At 41.6% G+C, this 20,045-nt stretch overlaps 2 protein-coding genes across 2 annotated transcripts in view; both read left to right on the top strand.

The window, feature by feature from the left end:
* Nucleotides 1–6,557, top strand: part of LOC104383824 (polycystin-1-like protein 2) — a 41,850-nt gene extending 35,293 nt beyond the window's left edge. The window contains exons 36-41 of the mRNA XM_086621258.1: nucleotides 467–594; nucleotides 935–1,095; nucleotides 2,764–2,974; nucleotides 4,213–4,314; nucleotides 5,482–5,613; nucleotides 6,432–6,557. Of these exons, the coding sequence (XP_086477384.1) occupies nucleotides 467–594; nucleotides 935–1,095; nucleotides 2,764–2,974; nucleotides 4,213–4,314; nucleotides 5,482–5,613; nucleotides 6,432–6,557 (860 nt within the window). The remainder of the gene's footprint in view (nucleotides 1–466; nucleotides 595–934; nucleotides 1,096–2,763; nucleotides 2,975–4,212; nucleotides 4,315–5,481; nucleotides 5,614–6,431) is intronic.
* Nucleotides 6,558–7,105: 548 nt separating this feature from the next.
* Nucleotides 7,106–14,566, top strand: GCSH (glycine cleavage system protein H). Its single transcript, XM_086621158.1, has 5 exons — nucleotides 7,106–7,226; nucleotides 10,852–10,931; nucleotides 12,157–12,220; nucleotides 13,778–13,909; nucleotides 14,469–14,566. Exons 1-5 carry the CDS (start codon nucleotides 7,106–7,108, stop codon nucleotides 14,564–14,566), a joined length of 495 nt encoding a protein of 164 aa, XP_086477284.1.
* The last annotated feature ends 5,479 nt before the right edge of the window (nucleotides 14,567–20,045 follow it).

Genomic DNA, 20,045 nt, shown 5'->3' with positions numbered 1-20,045 from the left:
TATTTTACGTTTGCTTATGCTGTGGTCATCTGCTGATGAAGAAAACATGGTACTGAAACTTAATCTCCAAAATTTACACAACATGAACAAGAGAAATGATGTTTCTTAATCCTTTCAGCTAATCAAAACAATATTAAGACAAAAAGTACATACTACCATACAAGAGAGCACTAGCACTCTAAAAGCCATCGAGTGCCTGAAACACCTATTTGAGGAAAATTTCAAAGAACACTTGTAAGACTACTCACATAATCAAGTCTAAACCTCAGTTTGATTGATGGGGGCTGGAACTGGATGATCTTTAAAGTCCCTTCCAACCCAAACCATTCTATGATTCTGTGATAGCTGGTTTCAGTCTCACATTGATGTGAAAGCAAGTAAGGAGGTCTTACTGGTGAACTAAATTGTTTGAATGAAAATCTAAAGATGTGATAGAGCACTGAGGTGACCATTGTTTGTTTTTTAGGGGCCTTCTTCACAAGCGCAGAGCTGCAAAGTATCCGGCTTTATCCGTACACCAACAGTCTCCACATCTTTGTGGTTGCAGCAGAAGGAATTTATTTCCTCTTTATTGTGTACTACATGATAGTACAGGTGAGACCCAATGGAGAGCTCAGCTGACAGCATCACCTTGTGTCGGATTTTGATTTCTCTTACGAAAACTGTAGGACTGTACTTGATTTCGGTAGCGCTGCTGCTGACTTGCACCAGTGGAAGATTGAACCAGATACTGCATCAGTATTAAATCATAGGAGGGCAATGCTTTATTTGGCTGAAACGCTTCTTTTGAGAAAGATAATGTGAAATTAGTGCAAGATGTAGTTTTATCGATGTTTTATATGCTTTGCTGCAGAGGGGATAGCTCTGATCTTTAGAGGTGCATTGTATGATACGGAGTCACAAGACTGAAACAGTAAAACTCCTCTTTTCACAGGGAAAACTGATGAAGACTCTGAGATTGAGATACTTCCACAGCAAGTGGAATCTCCTGGAGATGGCCATTATATTGATTAGCTGGAGTGCTCTGTCAGTGTTTGTGAAGCGGACAATCCTCGGGACCCGGGACATCAGCTACTACCAGGAACACAAAGATGAGTAAGTACTAATGCTAGTTAGTGTAGCCTTTGTCAGTGCTACATGCAGAAACAAATCTATTTTTCCTCTTCCCAGACAGCAGCTTGTCTGTGCTAGATAATGCCACTCTATATAGCTATATTCATGAAGCATGTAAGTATTTCAAGGCTTAGATGTATGTCAGCAACAGGATTTCCTTCTGACATCGCTCTAAAATCCAGCAGACTCGAGCACCAAGGTCCCTGGCCTAGCTGCTGGTTCCCTATCTGCATCACCCTCTTCTGAATCAACAAGCCTTTCTGCTACAGGACGTCTGTCCAGACAGTACTTACTGTGCCTAACTCTTTGTAGTAAAAAGCCATTGGTTAGAGGCAATAATGGCTTATTTTATATAGAATGGAAAATGGTAACATCTGTTAAAAACCAGTCATACAGGAAAGAGGTCATAGAATCACAGGATGATTTAGGAAGGAAAGGAGGTCTCTGCTCCAACCCCCTGCTTTGGTGTTAGAGCAGGTTGCTCCAGGCCTTGTTTGGTTGAATATTGAGTATCTCCGAGGACAGAGGTTCCACAGCCTCCCTGGAGCCCTGTTCCAGTGCTGAACCACTCTCACTGTGGGAGAAAAAGAGGACCGTTTCTCACATTCAGCTGGAATTCCTCTTGCAGCAAATTGTGGCTGTTGTCTCTTGTCCTTTCATTGTGCACCTCCAGGAAGTGTCTTACTGCATCCTCTCCATAACCACCAACCAGGCAGTTGGAGACAGCAATTAGAGGCCCCCTTAGCTTTCTTTTCTCCAGGCTGAACAAACCCATCTCCCACATCCTTGTCTCATACGTCCTCTACCCTGACTCCCAACCATCTCAGTGGCCCTCCACTGGACTCAATGTCTTCCTTGCATCGGGGAGCCCAAAACTGGACTCAGTATTCCAGATGCAGCCTCGCAAGTGCTGAATGAGAGGAAAGAACAAGCACTCCTTTAACCTGACAGCTGTATTCTTGATAATGAAGCATGCATATACCGTATAGGTACACGTCATGTGCTCTATTAGCATAGACAATCTATAAAACCTTTTGGGGTCACCTCTGTTGTAAACAAAATCATAAGTACAAACAATGTGCTACCTTTATAAAGGGTAAATATAAGTATCACCAAGCTTTTTTTTTTTTCAGCTAACGTTAAAACTCGACACTCGCCTCAGTCACAGATCACAGTTCTGACCTCTTTTACTTCGTTCCTCACAGCACCTGCTCGCACAACTTGTTGGCAATTAGTTAATCCTGTCACAGCCAGTGCATCCTGCTACCTGCACAGCACCAGTAACCCCATCCTCTTTAGCCACACATGCACAGAAGAACCTGACTTCCTTTCTAAGGGTCAGAATCTGATAGTAAGTTTGCATTGGCTGCCTTTAAACTTGTGACTTGCTAAAAACGAGCAGGATTTGGACTACAGCCTAGACCCTCCCTCAGCTCTAGCCTAATGCTGTTACAAAATCCTCTGCCATGTACAACTGAGCCTTTTGTGTGCACACAGCAGGAAGTACAGATGGGAACAGTCAAGCAAGAACTCAAGTTAGCTGTCCACTGGAAACAAGGACAGAGTGACTGGCTTTCCAGCGCACTCATTTATGTGCTTCAAAGGCTTCTGTGTGCACGGTCAATGACAGCTTTTCTTTTTTTCTAACAGCTGTGTAAGCTTGAATGAAACAGCAAGAGCTGATGCAGTTCTTGGCTACCTGATTGCATTCCTAGTGCTTCTCTCCACTGTGAAACTGTGGCATCTCCTGAGGCTCAACCCTAAACTAAACATGATCACTTCAACTCTAAGGAGAGCATGGGGTGATATCTCTGGATTCATCACTGTTATTGCAATCATGTTCCTCGCCTATTCCACTGCTGTGAGTACCACCCTGCTTTCTGTTGTCTGCAGCCTGCATCCAGGTACTGTCACATAAAATGAATTATTTCTGAACACTGAGAGCAACATAGCTTTGAAATGTAAAACTGAATAAAGCTGCCTATCAAAACCTTAGTTTAGCAGCTTGGAGCTCAATTCTTCAGTGTAAGTGAAAGAGAAATGAAAATATCTACTTGTCTGTTCTTTGCAAATTGAAATTTAGTACAAAAATCAAACACTGAGATGAAAAATGGATTTTCTGTTTGTAATAGGTGTGCCAAAGAACAAAGTAGAGGAAAAAACATTTTCTGGATAAAGCTTAAATTGGGGAGAGTGCAGCAAGTGCCATTTTCTGTTTGGCTAGTTTTTAAGAGGGAAATAATTCTTTTTCTGCCTATTATAGGAATACTTATTATGCAAATAAATATGAAAAAAATTCATTCTAATGAGATTAAAGAATTATTGGACTGCAACTATTTATGTATATTTACTGTATTAGCTGAAATGTTTTGTGCAAATCGTCTGGCAGAGGGATATAGGAAGTTCAGCACATCTCAATTGCAAAATCACTGTAAAAGTGGAAACCATCTGAGCCAAATCCAAGCTGTCTGGTAAAGGGCAGTCCTGTGACAAACAGGACCTGCTGCGGTCTCACACTGCCTGATTTCACATTCCTCATCTCTCCCCCAGCACTGACAATCTAGCAACTGAGTAGCTTTAGGCACTGGTATGGCCAGAAACTTGAAAGGTAAAATAAGGGATGAGATCAGTTCCATGACCCAGCCTGTTGTCACATCACACAAGTAACGGAGCTGTGAAAGAAAGCGGAAGAGAGATGGAGAAAAAGGTGGGACTGCAGCAGTCCCCATTGAAATCAGACACTGCAGGCCCACAAGATACAAATGAAGAAAAGAGCATCTTGGTTACTGAGGGCAAACAAGGAGGTTGCCTATTTGGAAGGATTTGAAAGGCAAGTTTTGTGACTATGATTCTCACGTCCATGATAAAAGGTCTTACAGCTAAACACATTCAGAAAGTGTGAATCCAGTTCTTAGCCCTAGGTTAGCCTTCTTCTGTGACCTCATCTGGTGTTTCCCCTGTTTGTATACAAAAAAACCCTCAAATACAAAAAAGGCTTCATGGCTCTGACGAGGCCTTTCTCTGATTGCAGCAGTGATTAGCTGGTTTTGCAGCAGGGACTCTGATCATGACACAAGATATGCCTTCTTTCCTCTGCAGACAAACTTGATCTTTGGCTGGAAGCTCTACTCTTACAAAACTCTCTTCGATGCAGCAGAGACTATGGTCAGTCTTCAGCTGGGAATCTTCAACTATGAGGAGGTACTACCTCTAATTTTGAGAAGTTTATCACTGTATAATTAACATCTCAGCTACCGAATATGTTTTGACTCAGCAGATGGAAAGACTTTCAATTAGTGCTAGACATTAATCTAATTTTGCGAGCTCCGCAGCTTCCTAAAGCAGCTACCTTTCCTCATCAAGACACCAAGCGAAGTACATCTCACATGACGTTTTGACCACCAGTAGACTCGTAACGAACCTTTCAGTGAGAAAGGTGCTCACATTTTAACTAGATACGCTATTTATTGATTACAGAAAGTTTTGAGCAATTTCCTTAGAAAGCTATAGACAGAAATGTGAGCAATGCCCTGCATTTGTTCTGAATACGCACCCATCAGATTCTCAAGAAAGGCAAGGTTTTCCACAAGGGAACTTTATGTTACATTTATTTTTATTATTTTTGACTTTTTCATTAAGTTCTTTCAGATATTATAATATCCTTTGAACAACTCTTTGTGGATTACACTAGTTCTCGGACATCTCTGACTGTGCAGCCCTCCTTGGTGGATGCTTTTAGACCATGGATCCCACACCCCAACAGGGTGTGGGTAGCTTTGCAGATCAGTAATTGGGCATGCAGTTTTCCATGTCTACAACTCATCTTGTTAATCATGAAAACATATTCCTACATTATAGTGTACATAAAAATGAAGTTTTTGAATTTCTAGACAACCCTTAGTTGATATGTCTGTGACAGTCTGACTGGGCTTCTTTGTAAAGACATTAATGAATAAAAGCATATAGAGGCTTCGTCTATACTTTGAAAGCTGAGGTACGATGGAGCTTCAGTTGTTCTGTGGATAAACAGATCTCTAGGCTTGTCGACCTTCACATGAAACTTTCATACCCTTACAATCAAATGCAAACACTTAAAAACCCCAAAGATTGCCCATATTCATCTATCACACATAAAAAAAGTACATCTTTGTACTATATCATATCAACATAGGAAAGTGACTAAGGGAGAAAATTTATATATATATAAAATATAGATAGTGTGATTTATTAGCCATAAGGATTTTCAGATTGAACTCCTTATAGTGTCTTAACTGCTTGTATGAATGTTGTTCTGGTTTTTTGTTGGGGTTTGGGGTTGGGTTTTTTTTTACAATTAAAATATGATGTCTTACCTTATTAATACAACAGGTCTTGGACTACAATCCAATTTTAGGCTCCTTCTTAATTGGATCCTGCATAATTTTCATGACTTTTGTGGTACTGAATCTGTTCATTTCGGTGATCCTGGTTGCTTTTAGTGAGGAGCAGAAGCACTATCAGGTGCGTTCATTTAAGCTCTCTTGCCATTTTTAACATTCATTGTGCAGTGCTTACTCACAATTTGGGTATTCCACCATCAGAGGAAACCTATGTAAACTCAGTCCAACTGTTAAGAAGTCAACATTTACTCATAAAGCACACTTCAGATTTTCCAGACATTGTCCATTCCTGTTCAGACAAGTCCCTGTTCAGATTCAGTACAAGATCTGATTTGTAGCCTTCCGTTCACATACCAAACCCAGCAAAAGTCTTAGACTTGTGCTCCAGCTCCATTGAAATCAGTGCCAAAACTGCTACTGCCTCCATGAGGACTTTACAGCTCCTTTTAAACATGCATGCCTGACCCTTTCAAGCTATTGATAGCATGGTGTGAAATCCAGCTTAGTACTGCAGTACTGTCCAAAATCCCTCTACAGTGTAAAGCCAAGGGAGAGGACAAGAAAGGATATGGTCAATAGAAAACTAGACTTATTTTTCTCTTTTACTTCAATGGTGGATAGCTTGTTGTATATACCACTAGCTGTACAGTAGCTGGCAAGTGAACTCTGCGATCCTGTAGCAAGATTTCTATGGATTTGACAGAGCCAAAATTTCATCTGTAACATCCATGCTTGCCCATGCTCATCCAGGACAGTTGTCTTGACAAAAATACGTGCATGATGTTTTGTTTTGGCAGTCACACATGATTTGCTGAGAATGAAAGCTGGCTTACTTCACCTCCAGCAGTGATTTCCTCTTGCAACTTTCCCTGCTTCAGCAGAGGCTGTACAGCTTCTGGTCCATGCATCCCAGTAACTTACTTCTCGTTGTTATTTTAGGCTTCGGAAGAAGAGGAGATTGTTGATCTAATGCTAATGAAAGTTTTCAGTTTCTTCGGGATTAAATGCAAGAAGGAAGAGAAGCCAGTCACTATTGATCAACCGAAACAACCTGTCAACGACTGAACGACAACCGCAATGGAAAGTCACTTTGCTCGTGGGTAAAAGATTTACTTTCCGACCGCCAGCTGCAGTGGGCAGCCTTCGGCTCGTGGCTTCTGACTAAAATGCAACCAATGAACTGCTGCTCACCGATGTTATTTTGGAGTATTAGCGAAGAAATAACGCTAAACCTAAGACAAAGTGTCCTGTGTGTACTTTCTGTAGACTTAGCACCCGTATTGAATAAACACCGAGCGCTCGTTGCACCCTTTGGCTATCACCCGCCTTCGGCCAAGCCAGCGCCATGGAAAGATGGCGACCCCCTCGGACCGCCTTCCTCCCCCGCCTCACCGGAGCTGCCCGCCGGCCCGTCCCTGTCCCTGTCCCTGCTCCCGCCCCCGCCACGGCGGCACCGCGGCCGGCCGGCGGGGCACAGAGCGGCTCCGCGCCGCGGCTGCCAGACGGCCCTTCAAAGCCCGCTCCTGCCCGCCCCGACCCGCGCCGCCCGCTGCGGGGCCCCTGACGACGCCCCTCCGGGGCGGGAGCTCCGCGCGGCGCCGCCCCCGGCAAAGATGGCGTGGCGAGCGCTGCGGCGGGTCGGGCCGGTCCTGGCGCCGCGCTGCCCGCACCTCCCGCCGCCACTGCGGGTGCCCGCGGTGCGGAGGTTGGCCACCAGCTCGCTGGCGCTGTCCGGTAAGCGGCGGCCGGGGTCCGGCGGGAGGGAGGCCCGGTTTTGCGGGGTCGCTCGCTTTCTCTCCGGGCTGCCGGGGGGGCGGTGGGTGCTGCAGCCGGACCGGCCTTCAGGTGATGCGGGCCGGGGCGCACCTCGCCTCCCGGCGCAGTAGCGGTGCCCGCTGCGCCGCCCAGCAGCGGGGAGGGCTGCGGCGGCCTCCCGGCTCTGCGCCGAGCGGCCCCGAGGATTCAATCCCGCCCGCCACGAGCAGAAGCGCTTCGCAGAGGCGCGTCGTGCTCTCGCGGCGTGAGGAAGGGCGCGGCCGGGCGGAGCGGGGTGTTGCAGCTTCCCCCGCGCCGCTCTCGCCTCGGGCGGGTCACCCCGAGCCGCCGGTGCGGGGCTGGCCGGGGGAGAAGGGGCAAAAAGCCGCGCAAGATGGCTGGAGCCTTCGAAGGGCTTAGAGCCGCAGGGGGCACTCGGTGCCTCCCGCTTTCGGCCGCGCGGCTTCCACCTGCCCCGCGTGCTGGTGCCGGCGCTCTCCCAGTTCCTCCCGCCGTGCGGAGCAGGTTCACCCCCGTTAGCTGGCGGAAAGCTTTCGACACCCTCCCCGTGCTGCGGTTTTTCGGCGAAGCGGCCCCTTCCCGTTCCGGCCGCAGCGCGGGCTGCGCTGAGCGGGCCGAGGGCGGAGAACGCCAGCTGACCCGAGCAGCGGATGGCTTTTCCTGGGATCGCCGGCGCTCCGGGGAGCACCAGCAGGGGAAGCGGGTGGATGGGGAGGGCAGGCCGGCAGCAGCCCCAGCAGTCAGCGGCTGGGTCTCGCCAGCTCCTGTGCAGCAGAGCTGCAGAAGTGGTAAGGCAGGAGGTGGACTTGCACATCGGTGCTCGGTGCGATTTTGCACTTAATGTAGTTCGTTCCGAAAGTGCCTGCTGCTGTTGAAGCTCTCTGAATGGAAGTCAGCCACAGAAGTCTGAAAAACAGAAGCTGTGGTACTTCAGAAGACAGGAATGTTGGAAAGATAGGAGAGAAGAGGAGAATATGCTATAAAAGTAATGACTGCCACTAAGAAGAGATCATACGTTTCCTTCCAGATAGCCTTTTAACCTGGTTAACTGCCTTCTGCTACACGTGAACAAAATAAATAACATTTATTAGTTATTACTTGCAAACTGAGTCAAGACCTAAGCTTTTTTCACTATTTTAATTGCTTGATATACCCATTGTTTTTCCATAAGTATAACTTGAAGGAATAACATAAATTATGCTTCTGTTTTAGGCAGAGAGGAAAAATTTTGTATGCCTCTTTGTGGAGGTATGAGTTTTCCTTCACTCTTCAGGTATCTATTTATGAAATATTTAATAGAGGCAGGCTAAACTACATGAAGGTCTGAATTCAGAATGTGGTAGTTAAGCTGAAATCAAAGTCGTGTTGAAATGAATGAAGCTGGAGTAAATTTAGCTGCTCTTCTGAAAAACAGTGCTCACAGAAGAGATTTGGTATGCTTTGACACTTCATATTCGTTTAATTTGGTTTATTTAATGGGCTGATCACATAAGGGCAAAGTTCAAATTTTGAGATTACTTATTAACTCTTTTTAATTTGACCTTTACTTTTTTTGCAGTGTTTTTTGTTACCTGGTTAGAATTTTTCATTTTTCACTTTCCCCCTTCCCTCCCTACAAGAAGCTTATGTGCTCTTCTGACTGTTGAGAACACTTTATAGCTGCGTTCCAAACGGATCATGGCAGTCTTCTGGTTTTATATCTTTTTTTTCCTTCTTTTTTTAACCTTGCTTTATAAACAAATTTTATACAATATTACTACCCTACATAAAAAGATATTGGTTGGCTTCTTTGTGGTATGTGTAATGTCACAAATGTTCAGCTTAGGTTTGAGATTTTGTGTCATTCTCTGCTCTTATGGTTCATTACTCATTTCCAGTGAAATTCCTATTACCCATGGGTTTGATGTCTTGACATAAAATGATTTAAGACATTTGATTTCTTCTGTTCCTTAGACTGTGTCCTGAGAGATTTATTTAGGTATAAATAATGCTAGCTGAAATCCTCTGTGGTTTTTGAGGGATAAATCATGGAAAAATACTTGTATTTGCATTTTACTCAAAATTGTCCATGTTCTGTATTTGCAGAAACATGTATTGCTCTACCAAGGTCTATAAACTTAGGCTATCTTCAAAGACAAACCATTTTATCTGACACTTACTTCTCTTACACATGTTCAGACATAAATAAGAGGATCACTACAACTGAAACAGCTTAAAATATGACAGTGCAAAAATTTTAGCAGGTCTACAGTGAGAACTTCTGTTTTCCTTCATGTACAGGTTTAGAAAATAGACAAGGATTTGCAGAAGTGTAGTTTCTCTAATGGGTATAAGGAGTCCAGCCTAGAGGCAGAGCCCGAGAAGAGAATTTTGAACTCAAAAGGAGGGTCCAGCTGTACTACTCTGGCACTAATCACACAGGGAGCTCTGTTTAAGAAGTTATCTTCTCCACCTCTGAAATATCCCTTGCGTGATTGGACAGGTGTTACAAGTGAAGACTAAAAATAGCTTGGTTAAAAAAAAAAGGGAGGGGGAATAAAGTATCAATGGGGAAACTATGGAGGTAAAATGTTATCAAGAAAAACGTTGCCTGTTTCAATTACTTCTTTAGAAATTTTTCCATATGACCTTATAAGAATTGCTACTAAGAAAGCTAGTGTAAGCTGTCCAGAATCTTACAGATCTAAAATACATGTAGAATTCCAAGATTGCTGTGAAAAGACTTAACAGAGTCTGAAATATGCTTATTTTAAAACTATACAGAATAACTACTGTGCTCTTCTCACAGTAACAGTATTAATAGAGCAAATTATCTTAAGTAACACTTACCTGTTTGATTTGCCTTATTAATTTGCCCTGTATTGATTTGCCTTAATTTTGCATAGATCTGTGAAAACATTAACTAGGGAGAAGCAGACTCTATAGGAAATGGGAGGGGGAGGGAAGGGAATCAGCCACTTAAACTAGCAAGGTCGCAACTTTTTTACTTCAACTGATGGCTCTAAGTACTTTGAAAGAGATGCTTTCATGCTGACACTGTTTCTAACGGGTCATTAACACTGTCCTTCCCAGGAATAATAAAGTGGTTGTCGGAAACTTTATTCAAGCACTAAATATGCTTGAAAAGCCACTAAGCTATCATGTAAATGCATAGCTACCAGTAAAGTACACATACATGCTTTAGATTTATACTTCAGTTTGAAGCAGAACTACTCCTTTTGCTCCTGTGCTTTATCGGTCTCTAGATGATGGCACAGGGACTGGTAATAGTAATCACAGAGTGGTTTGGGTTGGAAGGGACCTTAAAGATCATCTAGTTCCAACCATGGCAGGGACACCCTTCACTACACCAGGCTGCCCAAAGCAGAACCCCTCATGAGCTTCTGCCGTGTCACTGAGTCTGTCATGAGCAGAACAAAATGCTCCTGTAAAATTGTATTTGCTGTTTAAAATATTTTCCAAGAAAACCGAACAAAACTAACTTCAGTGGAAAAAAAACCACAGTCTAAGTCTGTGAATGTGTTCTTGTATTTAAGTGAGCAACATGTCACATTTCTGAAATGCCAAGTTTGTTTCATTTTAGCCCGCAAATTCACAGACAAGCATGAATGGATATCAGTTGAAAATGGCATTGGAACAGTAGGAATCAGCAATTTTGCACAGGTATCGATCTCTCCCCCCTTACCCAAGTCTGCAATATTTACTTATGCATACGTGCTCCTGTCCTTGCTCTTTGGACAGTTAATATTTTTTATTGTTCTAATTCCATATGCTATACAATGAACGTGATTTTTGGGCTTGAGTCTGTCGCGTTATTTGTGAATTGAACGCTGCTTCAGCATGCTGATAAATTCTCAATCACTTCAGGTTGAGCCTATGGAGACCTGAACTTGATGAGAAACTTAATGGTTCCGCAGAATTCAAAATCTTTATTACTTCAGTTCTTACAGGCCTGAGAAGTTCGTGGCTGTGTGAAGGTGATGCCATGCACTTTTCAGGCCAAATTTCCCTTGAACATGAATACGGTGCAACCCTTCTGGCTAAAGAATGATTGTGAATAGAAGTACAACCTGGCATATGTTTCTTACTCTGGGATAGGAATGCCTTTGGATTTTTTGGTATTGTTTTGTTCTTATGCCAGTACTTGATTTGGAATAGTCACAGGCAAACTCAAGACAGAGATTAACTGTATGTGAAAGTTAAGAACATCTAATGTGAGAAGCTATCCATGGAGAGGAATTAATGTTTTTTAGGACAAGCAGCATTTCCTGTAATCTCAGTTTTCTGTAAATGACAGAAACACTCTATAAGATCCCTATTTTTTTGTGAGATAGGGTGCATTTCTCAGTGAAGAGGCAGAAGCCTGTTCTAGTTGAGCTGATTCTTGTGGAGATAAGGCTCCTTATTAAGTCAGTAAGGACAAACTGAATGCTAACAGTGCACGATCTGTGTCTCTGGGGAGGGATCATTGTGTTTTCTTTCAAATTGCACTTGAAGTAAATCCTGGGTGCTCTGTGTCAAAAGGTAGTTCCCTCAAATAATCGGGAACTTTGTTCTTTAAAACAGTTGTTACTCTAACTCATGCTAAGGTGATCAGCAGATGTTGCTTCCTGTTCTGCCTGAAGAAATCTGTATATAAACCTTGTAACTCAGCCTGAGGGTTATTAATGCTGTAATAGATAAACAGCAATTTGGCACTTGGTTTATGATAACAAAAGTTTTTTCAAGTTAAATGTTTAAAAAGTGAAAAATATGCGGTCCTTAAAGAATGAGAACTAAATTTAGAGGCAGAGATTACTTACATACAGCTTCTGGAGTTACTGTATCGGATCTCTCCTATGCATAGTTTCTTTAATGTATGCTTTGATGCTTTTGTTTTTCTTTTAAGGAAGCATTAGGAGATGTTGTTTACTGTAGTCTTCCAGAAGTTGGGACAAAATTGAGTAAACATGGTAAGTTTCAGCTCTAATTTCTAATGAAGTAATTATTCTACTCATCCTATTCTCCCTTTGCAAAGATTAATTTTATGAAGTAATCTTTATGTTCATTAATACCATTATAAATCTTCTGGAAGCAAAATAAATTCAAGTATTTCTAGAAGAGACAGCTTTAATTTCAAATTCTCGCTGTCAGACCATCTATGGTAGCAGAAAATGCTTGCTTATTAAACTTGTGAAGGCATTTATTTAAAAATCAAATATTGAAATATATTTTGGTAATAATTTTATCTTTGCTCTGTTTTTTAAATATTTATGCTTTGATTTGGACTTACTGGTGTTAAGGTTGCCTTATTTGTAGTTCTGCAGTTACAGGTTTCACGAGTTGTACAATGTGAAACATCTAATTGATATCAAGCTCCAATTTCGCTGTGAATATACAAACTCAGTAATTTTTGAGTATCAACTGTAATCGTAGGGTTTTGTTCATGAGCGACATACAAATTGTTACATTCTTAATCATTCAGTTATGAAATTTTCCATGTTAAAGAGTGAGCATTAACAGGTAGAAAGGAAAAAGCTATTCCTGTATTTACATGGAGAGCTGTCTTGCTGGTATGTGAAGAAAAGATTGTCATTAGCTTCAGACGTTGCAGAACTAGAATGTAGATTCACTGAGGTAAAGTAGCAGGCCTTTTTTTTGTGATCTTTCTTGTGGAATAGGTCCGTATGGAACTCTTTTGGCCAAACCTATTACATCGGATTGAATGGTGAATGTTAGACAAAAGGCCTTTCTGTTCAGAGTTTTAATTAACCAACTTGTAGTTTTGTTTTATCTGAAGGAATTCCATTTCCGTTTAGTTCTTCTCTTTTCTACCCGTTTTGGCCTTAGTCTAATTCCAAACTTTCCCGGAACACTTTGTTCTTTGATTCCTTGTGCTGATGCCTATCTACTCATCTGACACCTCCCTGTTCCTCCAGCCTCTGTCTTGTTTGCTTGTGGCTTAAGAGCTACTCTGGACTAACGTTGCTCCAGGCACCATTTCCGTAACTGCCTACAAAATAGAAAAAAGGGAAGAGTGGCTGAGTGATTCCAGTGTGGTGCTTCTGAATACTAACTTGTGTTTTCCAGTAAGTGCAAATGTAACACTTGATAGCGTTTCCGAAGAAAAACTGGGATTCCTGAAATTGTGGCTGTGTCTGTTTTGTAAACAAATTATGTATGAAAAGGTTTAAATTGTAGATTGAATGCATATTTAGGTCTCTTGTAGCAAGAGCTGGATGTGGTTCCTTCTAACCCTAGATCATATCATATGCTGTAGGGCTTTAGCCAAGGGATTAGCCAAATGTAAGAAATTTCCATCTCTTCTGTAGGAGCCAGCTAGTGTTATGCAAGTTCCCCAGAATAATTCAGGAGCATAAACATCAAATTTAAAAGTGCAGATCACTGTCATTTCCTTTTCCTTGAAGCCAATGCTTCAATTGCTAGGTCATGACCAGAATGTCTGACTAAAAAACTGAGGTGCTTTGTATTTTCCTCTTAAAAGCATTCAATCGTATTCTGTGTTTCAGATGAGTTTGGAGCTTTGGAAAGTGTGAAAGCTGCCAGTGAGCTCTACTCTCCTCTCACAGGAGAAGTGACTGAGATTAATGCTGCCCTTGCAGATAATCCAGGGCTTGTCAATAAATCTTGTTATCAAGATGGTAAGATGTCATTTTTATCTTTCAGTAATGAGTATCACCTGGATTCTTGTTACCACAAGTGGCTCTGCAATTCCTAGTTCTTCCAGTTCAATGGAATATATTGAATATAGTTCGAGCCTAATATAATTTAACGTGGAAGTATTATTGTAGCCTTGTCTTTGACAGCTGTTTTACGACATGTTCTCTTCAAACACAGACTGTCGTTGAATTTAAACCTATTTCCCTTGATGACGTTTTTTTATTTTGATCTTTAACAGCTCATGATAGTGAGCGGTCAGGCTCTTTTACTCTTTCTAGACAGCGTCTCCTTAATGCCACTGTCGGAGACAGTACTAAATTAGACAACTGGTCTGACTCACAAGGCCATTTCTTACGACAGGCTGTTTGTTCATTTTTTCAAAGTACTGAAACATTGTTTTGCCTGCACAAATAATCCTGTTGATTCTACCAGTGTTACGGGGCTTGTATGCCTACGGGAGTACTTTTCTAAGTAACATGAATGAATCTTCCTTGTAAGATATTAGCAACCGGTTTTCTTTTTAACTTCCTAACTCTACAGGTTGGCTTATCAAGATGACTGTGGAAAACCCTGCTGAGCTTGATGAACTGATGAATGAAGATGCCTATGAGAAATACATAAAATCCATTGAGGACTGAGCTGGAATAATGAAATAAATCTGTATAAAAAATTTCAGTGTTTGTCATCAATCAGTGAAGTACAGAATATCCAGTCTTGGCAACCTCAAAAATACCACTTATGATCACATATACAAGACCATAAATAATTGGAAATGTTTACCATCTGAATACCTGCAAAAGTGTTTTATTCTGTTGTCTGATTTATGTAACTTCAGGATGTTATTGATAATATTTTGGGAAACAAAATTTATTTGCTAAAATATATACTTCCCAAGATTCATTTGGCAGTCAAATTCCATAGTAGGCACATGACTGTTCTCATAACCTGGACTACAGCTTTCCCTGAAATGCTCTCCTATTGCTCCCAAGATATTGAAAAGCACTGTCTCCCTAACCTCCTAATGTGTTTTTTTTTTCTAATTATAGTTGCAAAGATGATACCAAAAAAAGGAGAAGCCATTATCAACTACCTCTTTGCATGATTTTTACTTCTTCACAGAATTTATTAATCCTTTGTTTTCCTTCTTCATTTTACTGTCATCAAATAGTTCTGCCTTTGAGGCAGAAAGTATGGTCCTTGGCTTGTGATTTATATGTTTTCTTAGTATGCAAAACTCGTACAATGACAGTTTATCGAGGTTCTAGAGTGGATTGTTTAGGCTGTGGTTTTTGTCTAGTAAACACTAGGTATGTCACAAGTAATTAAGAAATTCTGCATCTTATGCCTAGCAATTGTGGTGATTTCAGAAGACTTGTGAAAAATCAGTAATAGTTTGACATACAATGTATCCGTGTGTGTCTGTCTTTAAGATCAGGTAGGCACACTGCAGTAATGACATCACAGGAATGAAACGAAAACTTTCACTTTGCAAACCAGTCAACTAAAGCATCCGATTCCATTAGACTTAATATTTAATGAATCCACAAATGTGCACTCAAAGTTGATGTGACATCTAAGGGTAAGGTTTTGTTGTACAGACCTGCACTTTAGGAAAACGTAATGGTACAGCAGAGATTTGGTCTAAAACTTTTTTCCCACAATTTTAAAACAGTGGTTAGAAGCTAAGCACAAAACAGGAATGAAAACTACGTATCTGTAAGTTGATCTAAGAGGAAGCAGGGAATGTTTAATCCATAGAAGATGACAAAGGCAAAATTCATATTACTTTGGAAGTTCCTTTGAAAAGCAAAAAGCAGAAATACACTGCAGGTTATACAGAAACCTTTCTAATGTATAAAAATGTAGGGCTTGCTTTCATGATCTGAAGGGATGTCAAAGTCATTGGTGCTTTTTTTTAAATTGTAGGAGCTAATTTTTCCTATACAAGTCACAGATAAAAGCCCTGCCAAGAGAGACTCGACTGTGTATTTAAGATAAAACTATCTCCTCCAGAGGAGTTAAACTGCAAAGTGACTAAGAGGAAAGAGTGGGTTTGACTGTTCCACAGGAGTCCTGACTTGACAGTGGTTGATAAACAAGAGGCTTCAGTAAACCTAGTGTAAATGCTTCAAAACCTGTCAGTACTTAGCCATTATTCACAGTATCATGCAGTATTTATTGTGAGAACATCTAGGGCCTACAGACCTGGGAGCTTGATCCTGGCCTCTTACAGACTGTGTGAATTTGGATCTGTGACCTCCTCCTGTGCACTTTCCAAAGGGAAAGGGAAAGTTTGTTTCAATTAGAATGAGTGCAGGAAAATGAAATAAGAATGCATGAAAATGTTTCACATTGATACTGTTTCTTCCACCCTATTTATTCCAGCTTTGCTAGAGAGTAATAGGCCCTTCGTTCCTTGCCATGTAATACATGAACCCTGTGGGTCTCCCTTTAAGGTTAGTCCAGAGCATCAGAATGCATTTGTGTACAATTTTTTCCCTTAAAGTGTTTGTATTCTTTCCTTTTGATCTATGAAATAGTAATTTCTGTAATCCCTAAAGGAACCTGGGGAATAGTAAAAACTGGCAAATCTGATCTCTTCCTCAAGCTTTCCCCTCATCTTAGGAGGTACTAGGAATGCTTATAAGGTTACACACGAGTATGGATAAATTATAACTTTTTGGAGAAACTGAAACAGAATTCAACCTGTCTTTCATGGTGTACAGTTGGAGAACTGATGTTCTTTTCCTTAAAGAGGAGGACCAGGAACCTCTCCATCCCTAGTTCTTTTTGGGTTTTATATAACCTTAAAGTGATTTATTAACTTTCCCAATTCCTCTTAAAAGGGGAACAATAATATTTTGATGCTTTTTCTTGTGTAGTCTATGCCAAGAGCTCTGGTGTTCTGCAGTTATTTAGGCCAAAGGGTGTCTATCAGAGCAAATATTTTTCTGTCTTTCTGCAATCCACTCAACTACTTGTGTTATGCTGCCAAAAGTGTATTCCTCTTTGTTTGATGGTGCTGCCCAAGCAGAGCTCTTAGCTTTCAAATAATCCCATAACGTCAGTAAATTCAGCAGCAGCAGGAAGCCTCGGGCACATAACCATGCACTGGCTGGAGCCAGGCTCAGCAAAAGCATGAATGCAAAACTTGCCAGCATGAATCCACAATTAATGCCTTTCCTCAAAGTAAAACGATGAAGTGAATGTGTATTAGCCTTGGACTACGACACTTTTAAATGCTTTTGCATAAATAGTAGGGGAAAACATCAAGCATGCATCAGTGTGTGCTCCTACAGAAAAGGAATAAAGGAGATGATGATTTTTTTACATAACCACTTCATCTGTTATCTCCTAAATCTTGATCCTGAAATTAAGAACTTCACTCTCATAATTACTGGACACTAAATGTTATAGACTCAGTAGAGAGATTGGTTTTATGGCAAATTATGATTTCCATACTTCTCCCACAATGAATAATTACATCTCCGTATCTCCTAGGCGTTAATTACATTATCACCTTTCTTCTTGCCAACACTTCCTTTCTGTTCCACAAGTACCAACCCCTTTATCTCTCAAATTATCTACCTGAATAATGTAAGCTAAATTTGGAACTAACTTTTTCAATCCATATTTAGTTTTTTAAGGTTTTTATCAACATCAGCCCTGAAAAGATTGCATACCTAAACTTTTGTCTGTTTTTCAACCAGTCAAGTGCCGTCTCTCCCTATGAATCGTGTATATAAATACATGTATATGAATACACATATACAGATACAAATCATGTCATTGTTACTTCTCACCAGAGGGGGGAAAAAAACACAATGGTATAAACCCAGAAGAACAAAAATACATAAATAATAACACTTGGTGGTGTTTTGATGAGCATAAAATAAGAGCAATGTCAAACTTCACTGTCATTAAATCAGCAGTAAGACAATTACCTAAGCAGCTCTGATGATTAGGTTGGAAGCGCAGCAGATCTCAGTGTCTAACGCTCCCCTTAACTGGTGTCTCCAGTCAGTTGGTGCCCTGTGGATAAGGATCCTCTTTCCTTCCTTCTTCATACTCATAGATTGGGGATTTATAAGCTTCCGGTAGTAATGGCTCACATCACGGAGTTCTAACACGTCGAACTGACACATGAAGGACATAACGTCTGTCTGCACGTCATGTCGTGTGAATGAACAGCCCTGCACTAATGAATCAATCCAGAATGATGCTCAGCTCCTCCACCGAGCACGTGAGGCTTTCGTTGTGCTGCTGGGAACCACCACGCAGCGAGAGGCAAAGGAGATGGCACTGCCTGCACGGCGGGCTGTGGAGAGGGGAACCAAAACCTCAGAACAGCACAGAATTAATTACTGACACGAGGTCACCAGCGGTGGGATGCTGCAGGCCGTCAAACGGTGACGTGCAGATTTAAAGAATTGCGAGTCAGAAAGGACATTATTGCATCATTTCACCACGCGGTAGCACTGCCACCGTGAAAGATGGTCACCCGGGGCCGGGCAAGGCGCCGCGGTCAGCCCTGTTGGTCCTGCCCCTGCTTCTAGTCACCAAAAGGTGCTGCAGTGACATCCCAGCTGCAGCGTCCTTTAATTTTCTGTGTCAGCTTCAAGATCAGAGAATATTAAGCACATCTTGGTTCACTAAAAATGTTTAAAAAGCATTCCTCAGAGCACTATATGTAACAAAGGAATAATAAGATAAAAAGGAATAATAAGATAAAACATCGTTTTATCTTTTTCCTCTCCCAGGCTCTTTCCCCTCTTCTTGCAGCACACGTAAAATTTGGCCTGGTGGGGAAGGGGTCTGAATGGACAGCCTAAAATTTTACCAAGTTCCAAACACGAGGCCAACCATGAAGTCAATAGGAGCCCTTAAAGAACAGAGCAGAGATTGTCTGGGAGCTTTGGGAAAAACTTTCTTCCACCAAAGTCATGGGTGAAATTGCTTCTATATTAACAAAGCTGCATCAGACTTAGAGAGACTGCACAAGTCATCTACAAAACACAGTGCCGTTTCTACAGCCAAACGTGTTGTAACGTGGTGAAATGTGACTGGACTGATGGAAAACTGAATGTCCTTTGGCAAGCCATTTCCAGGGAATATGACCTTGTGGATGTAAGACAATATTAAAAGATTCTTTAGCAATGTCCATCAGTGTAAGTTACCAGCAAGATATACTGCAGATGGCACTCAGCTTAGGAGTGTCCTCAATGTAATTTTCTCCACTTTCCCCACACTACTTGAGACACAGTCTTAGAGGAACAGTCCTTGGCAGGAGAATTTGGTCTGTGCTATCTGCATTGGTCGGAGTTTGCCTCACAGTATTGATATCCCTCTCTTCCTGACAAAGCATAATTCAGTCACTTCAGACATGATCTATTTTAATGCAGTACAAGTGTCCTATTATCCTCTGCTATTAGGCTGGTTTATTTGTCGTCTGTTTATATCGTTTAATTATTTATGCTATCGAATGCATTTTGCTTAGAGATGTATGCTAATGGAGGTACAGCACTTGTACCTTTCTCTAACCATGAAAATCAATCCACAAGATAGGAGGATGAGTCTGCACTTCTTAGGACTTGAAAGTACTTCTGTTTTTCAGCCATCTCCCTTCTCCCTTCTTTGCTGCATGGATCTGGATCAAGAGAAAACGTCAGAGAATCAAGTATTCTTGGCAACTCCTGTCTGTTCTGACAGCCTCTCACTTGTGCCACAACTGGTAAGGCAAAGCCAGTGATAAAACCGATGCAATATCACCATTGCATGGCCCTTTTCTGCAGTGCACCATCCTCATGTACAACTGAAAGGTTTTTGCAGCATTCTACTAGACTAAGGGGCATTTCTTACATCAGGTTTGCCTAATAAACATGTTAGACAACAAAGAAGAAAATTCAGCCCTTCAAAACCTTGACAGGAATTTTTTTGTTTACTTCCCATAACTGCCATAGGCTTAAAGAGTAACTGAAGGACAACATGGTCTTTTAATGCATGCCCCTGCTTCTACATGATCTAAAGTAGTATTTCTAATAAGGAATCTAACACAGTCTTGCAAAGGGCCACTCTTTAGAGGAGGCACGGACAACCTCTACTTCTTCTTCCTACCTG

The sequence above is a fragment of the Tauraco erythrolophus genome, chromosome 15 (genome assembly GCF_009769465.1).
Source record: "Tauraco erythrolophus isolate bTauEry1 chromosome 15, bTauEry1.pri, whole genome shotgun sequence".
Lineage (NCBI taxonomy): Eukaryota > Metazoa > Chordata > Aves > Musophagiformes > Musophagidae > Tauraco > Tauraco erythrolophus.
Note: the sequence above shows the minus strand (reverse complement) of the source record. Positions and strands in the feature narration are given on the sequence as shown.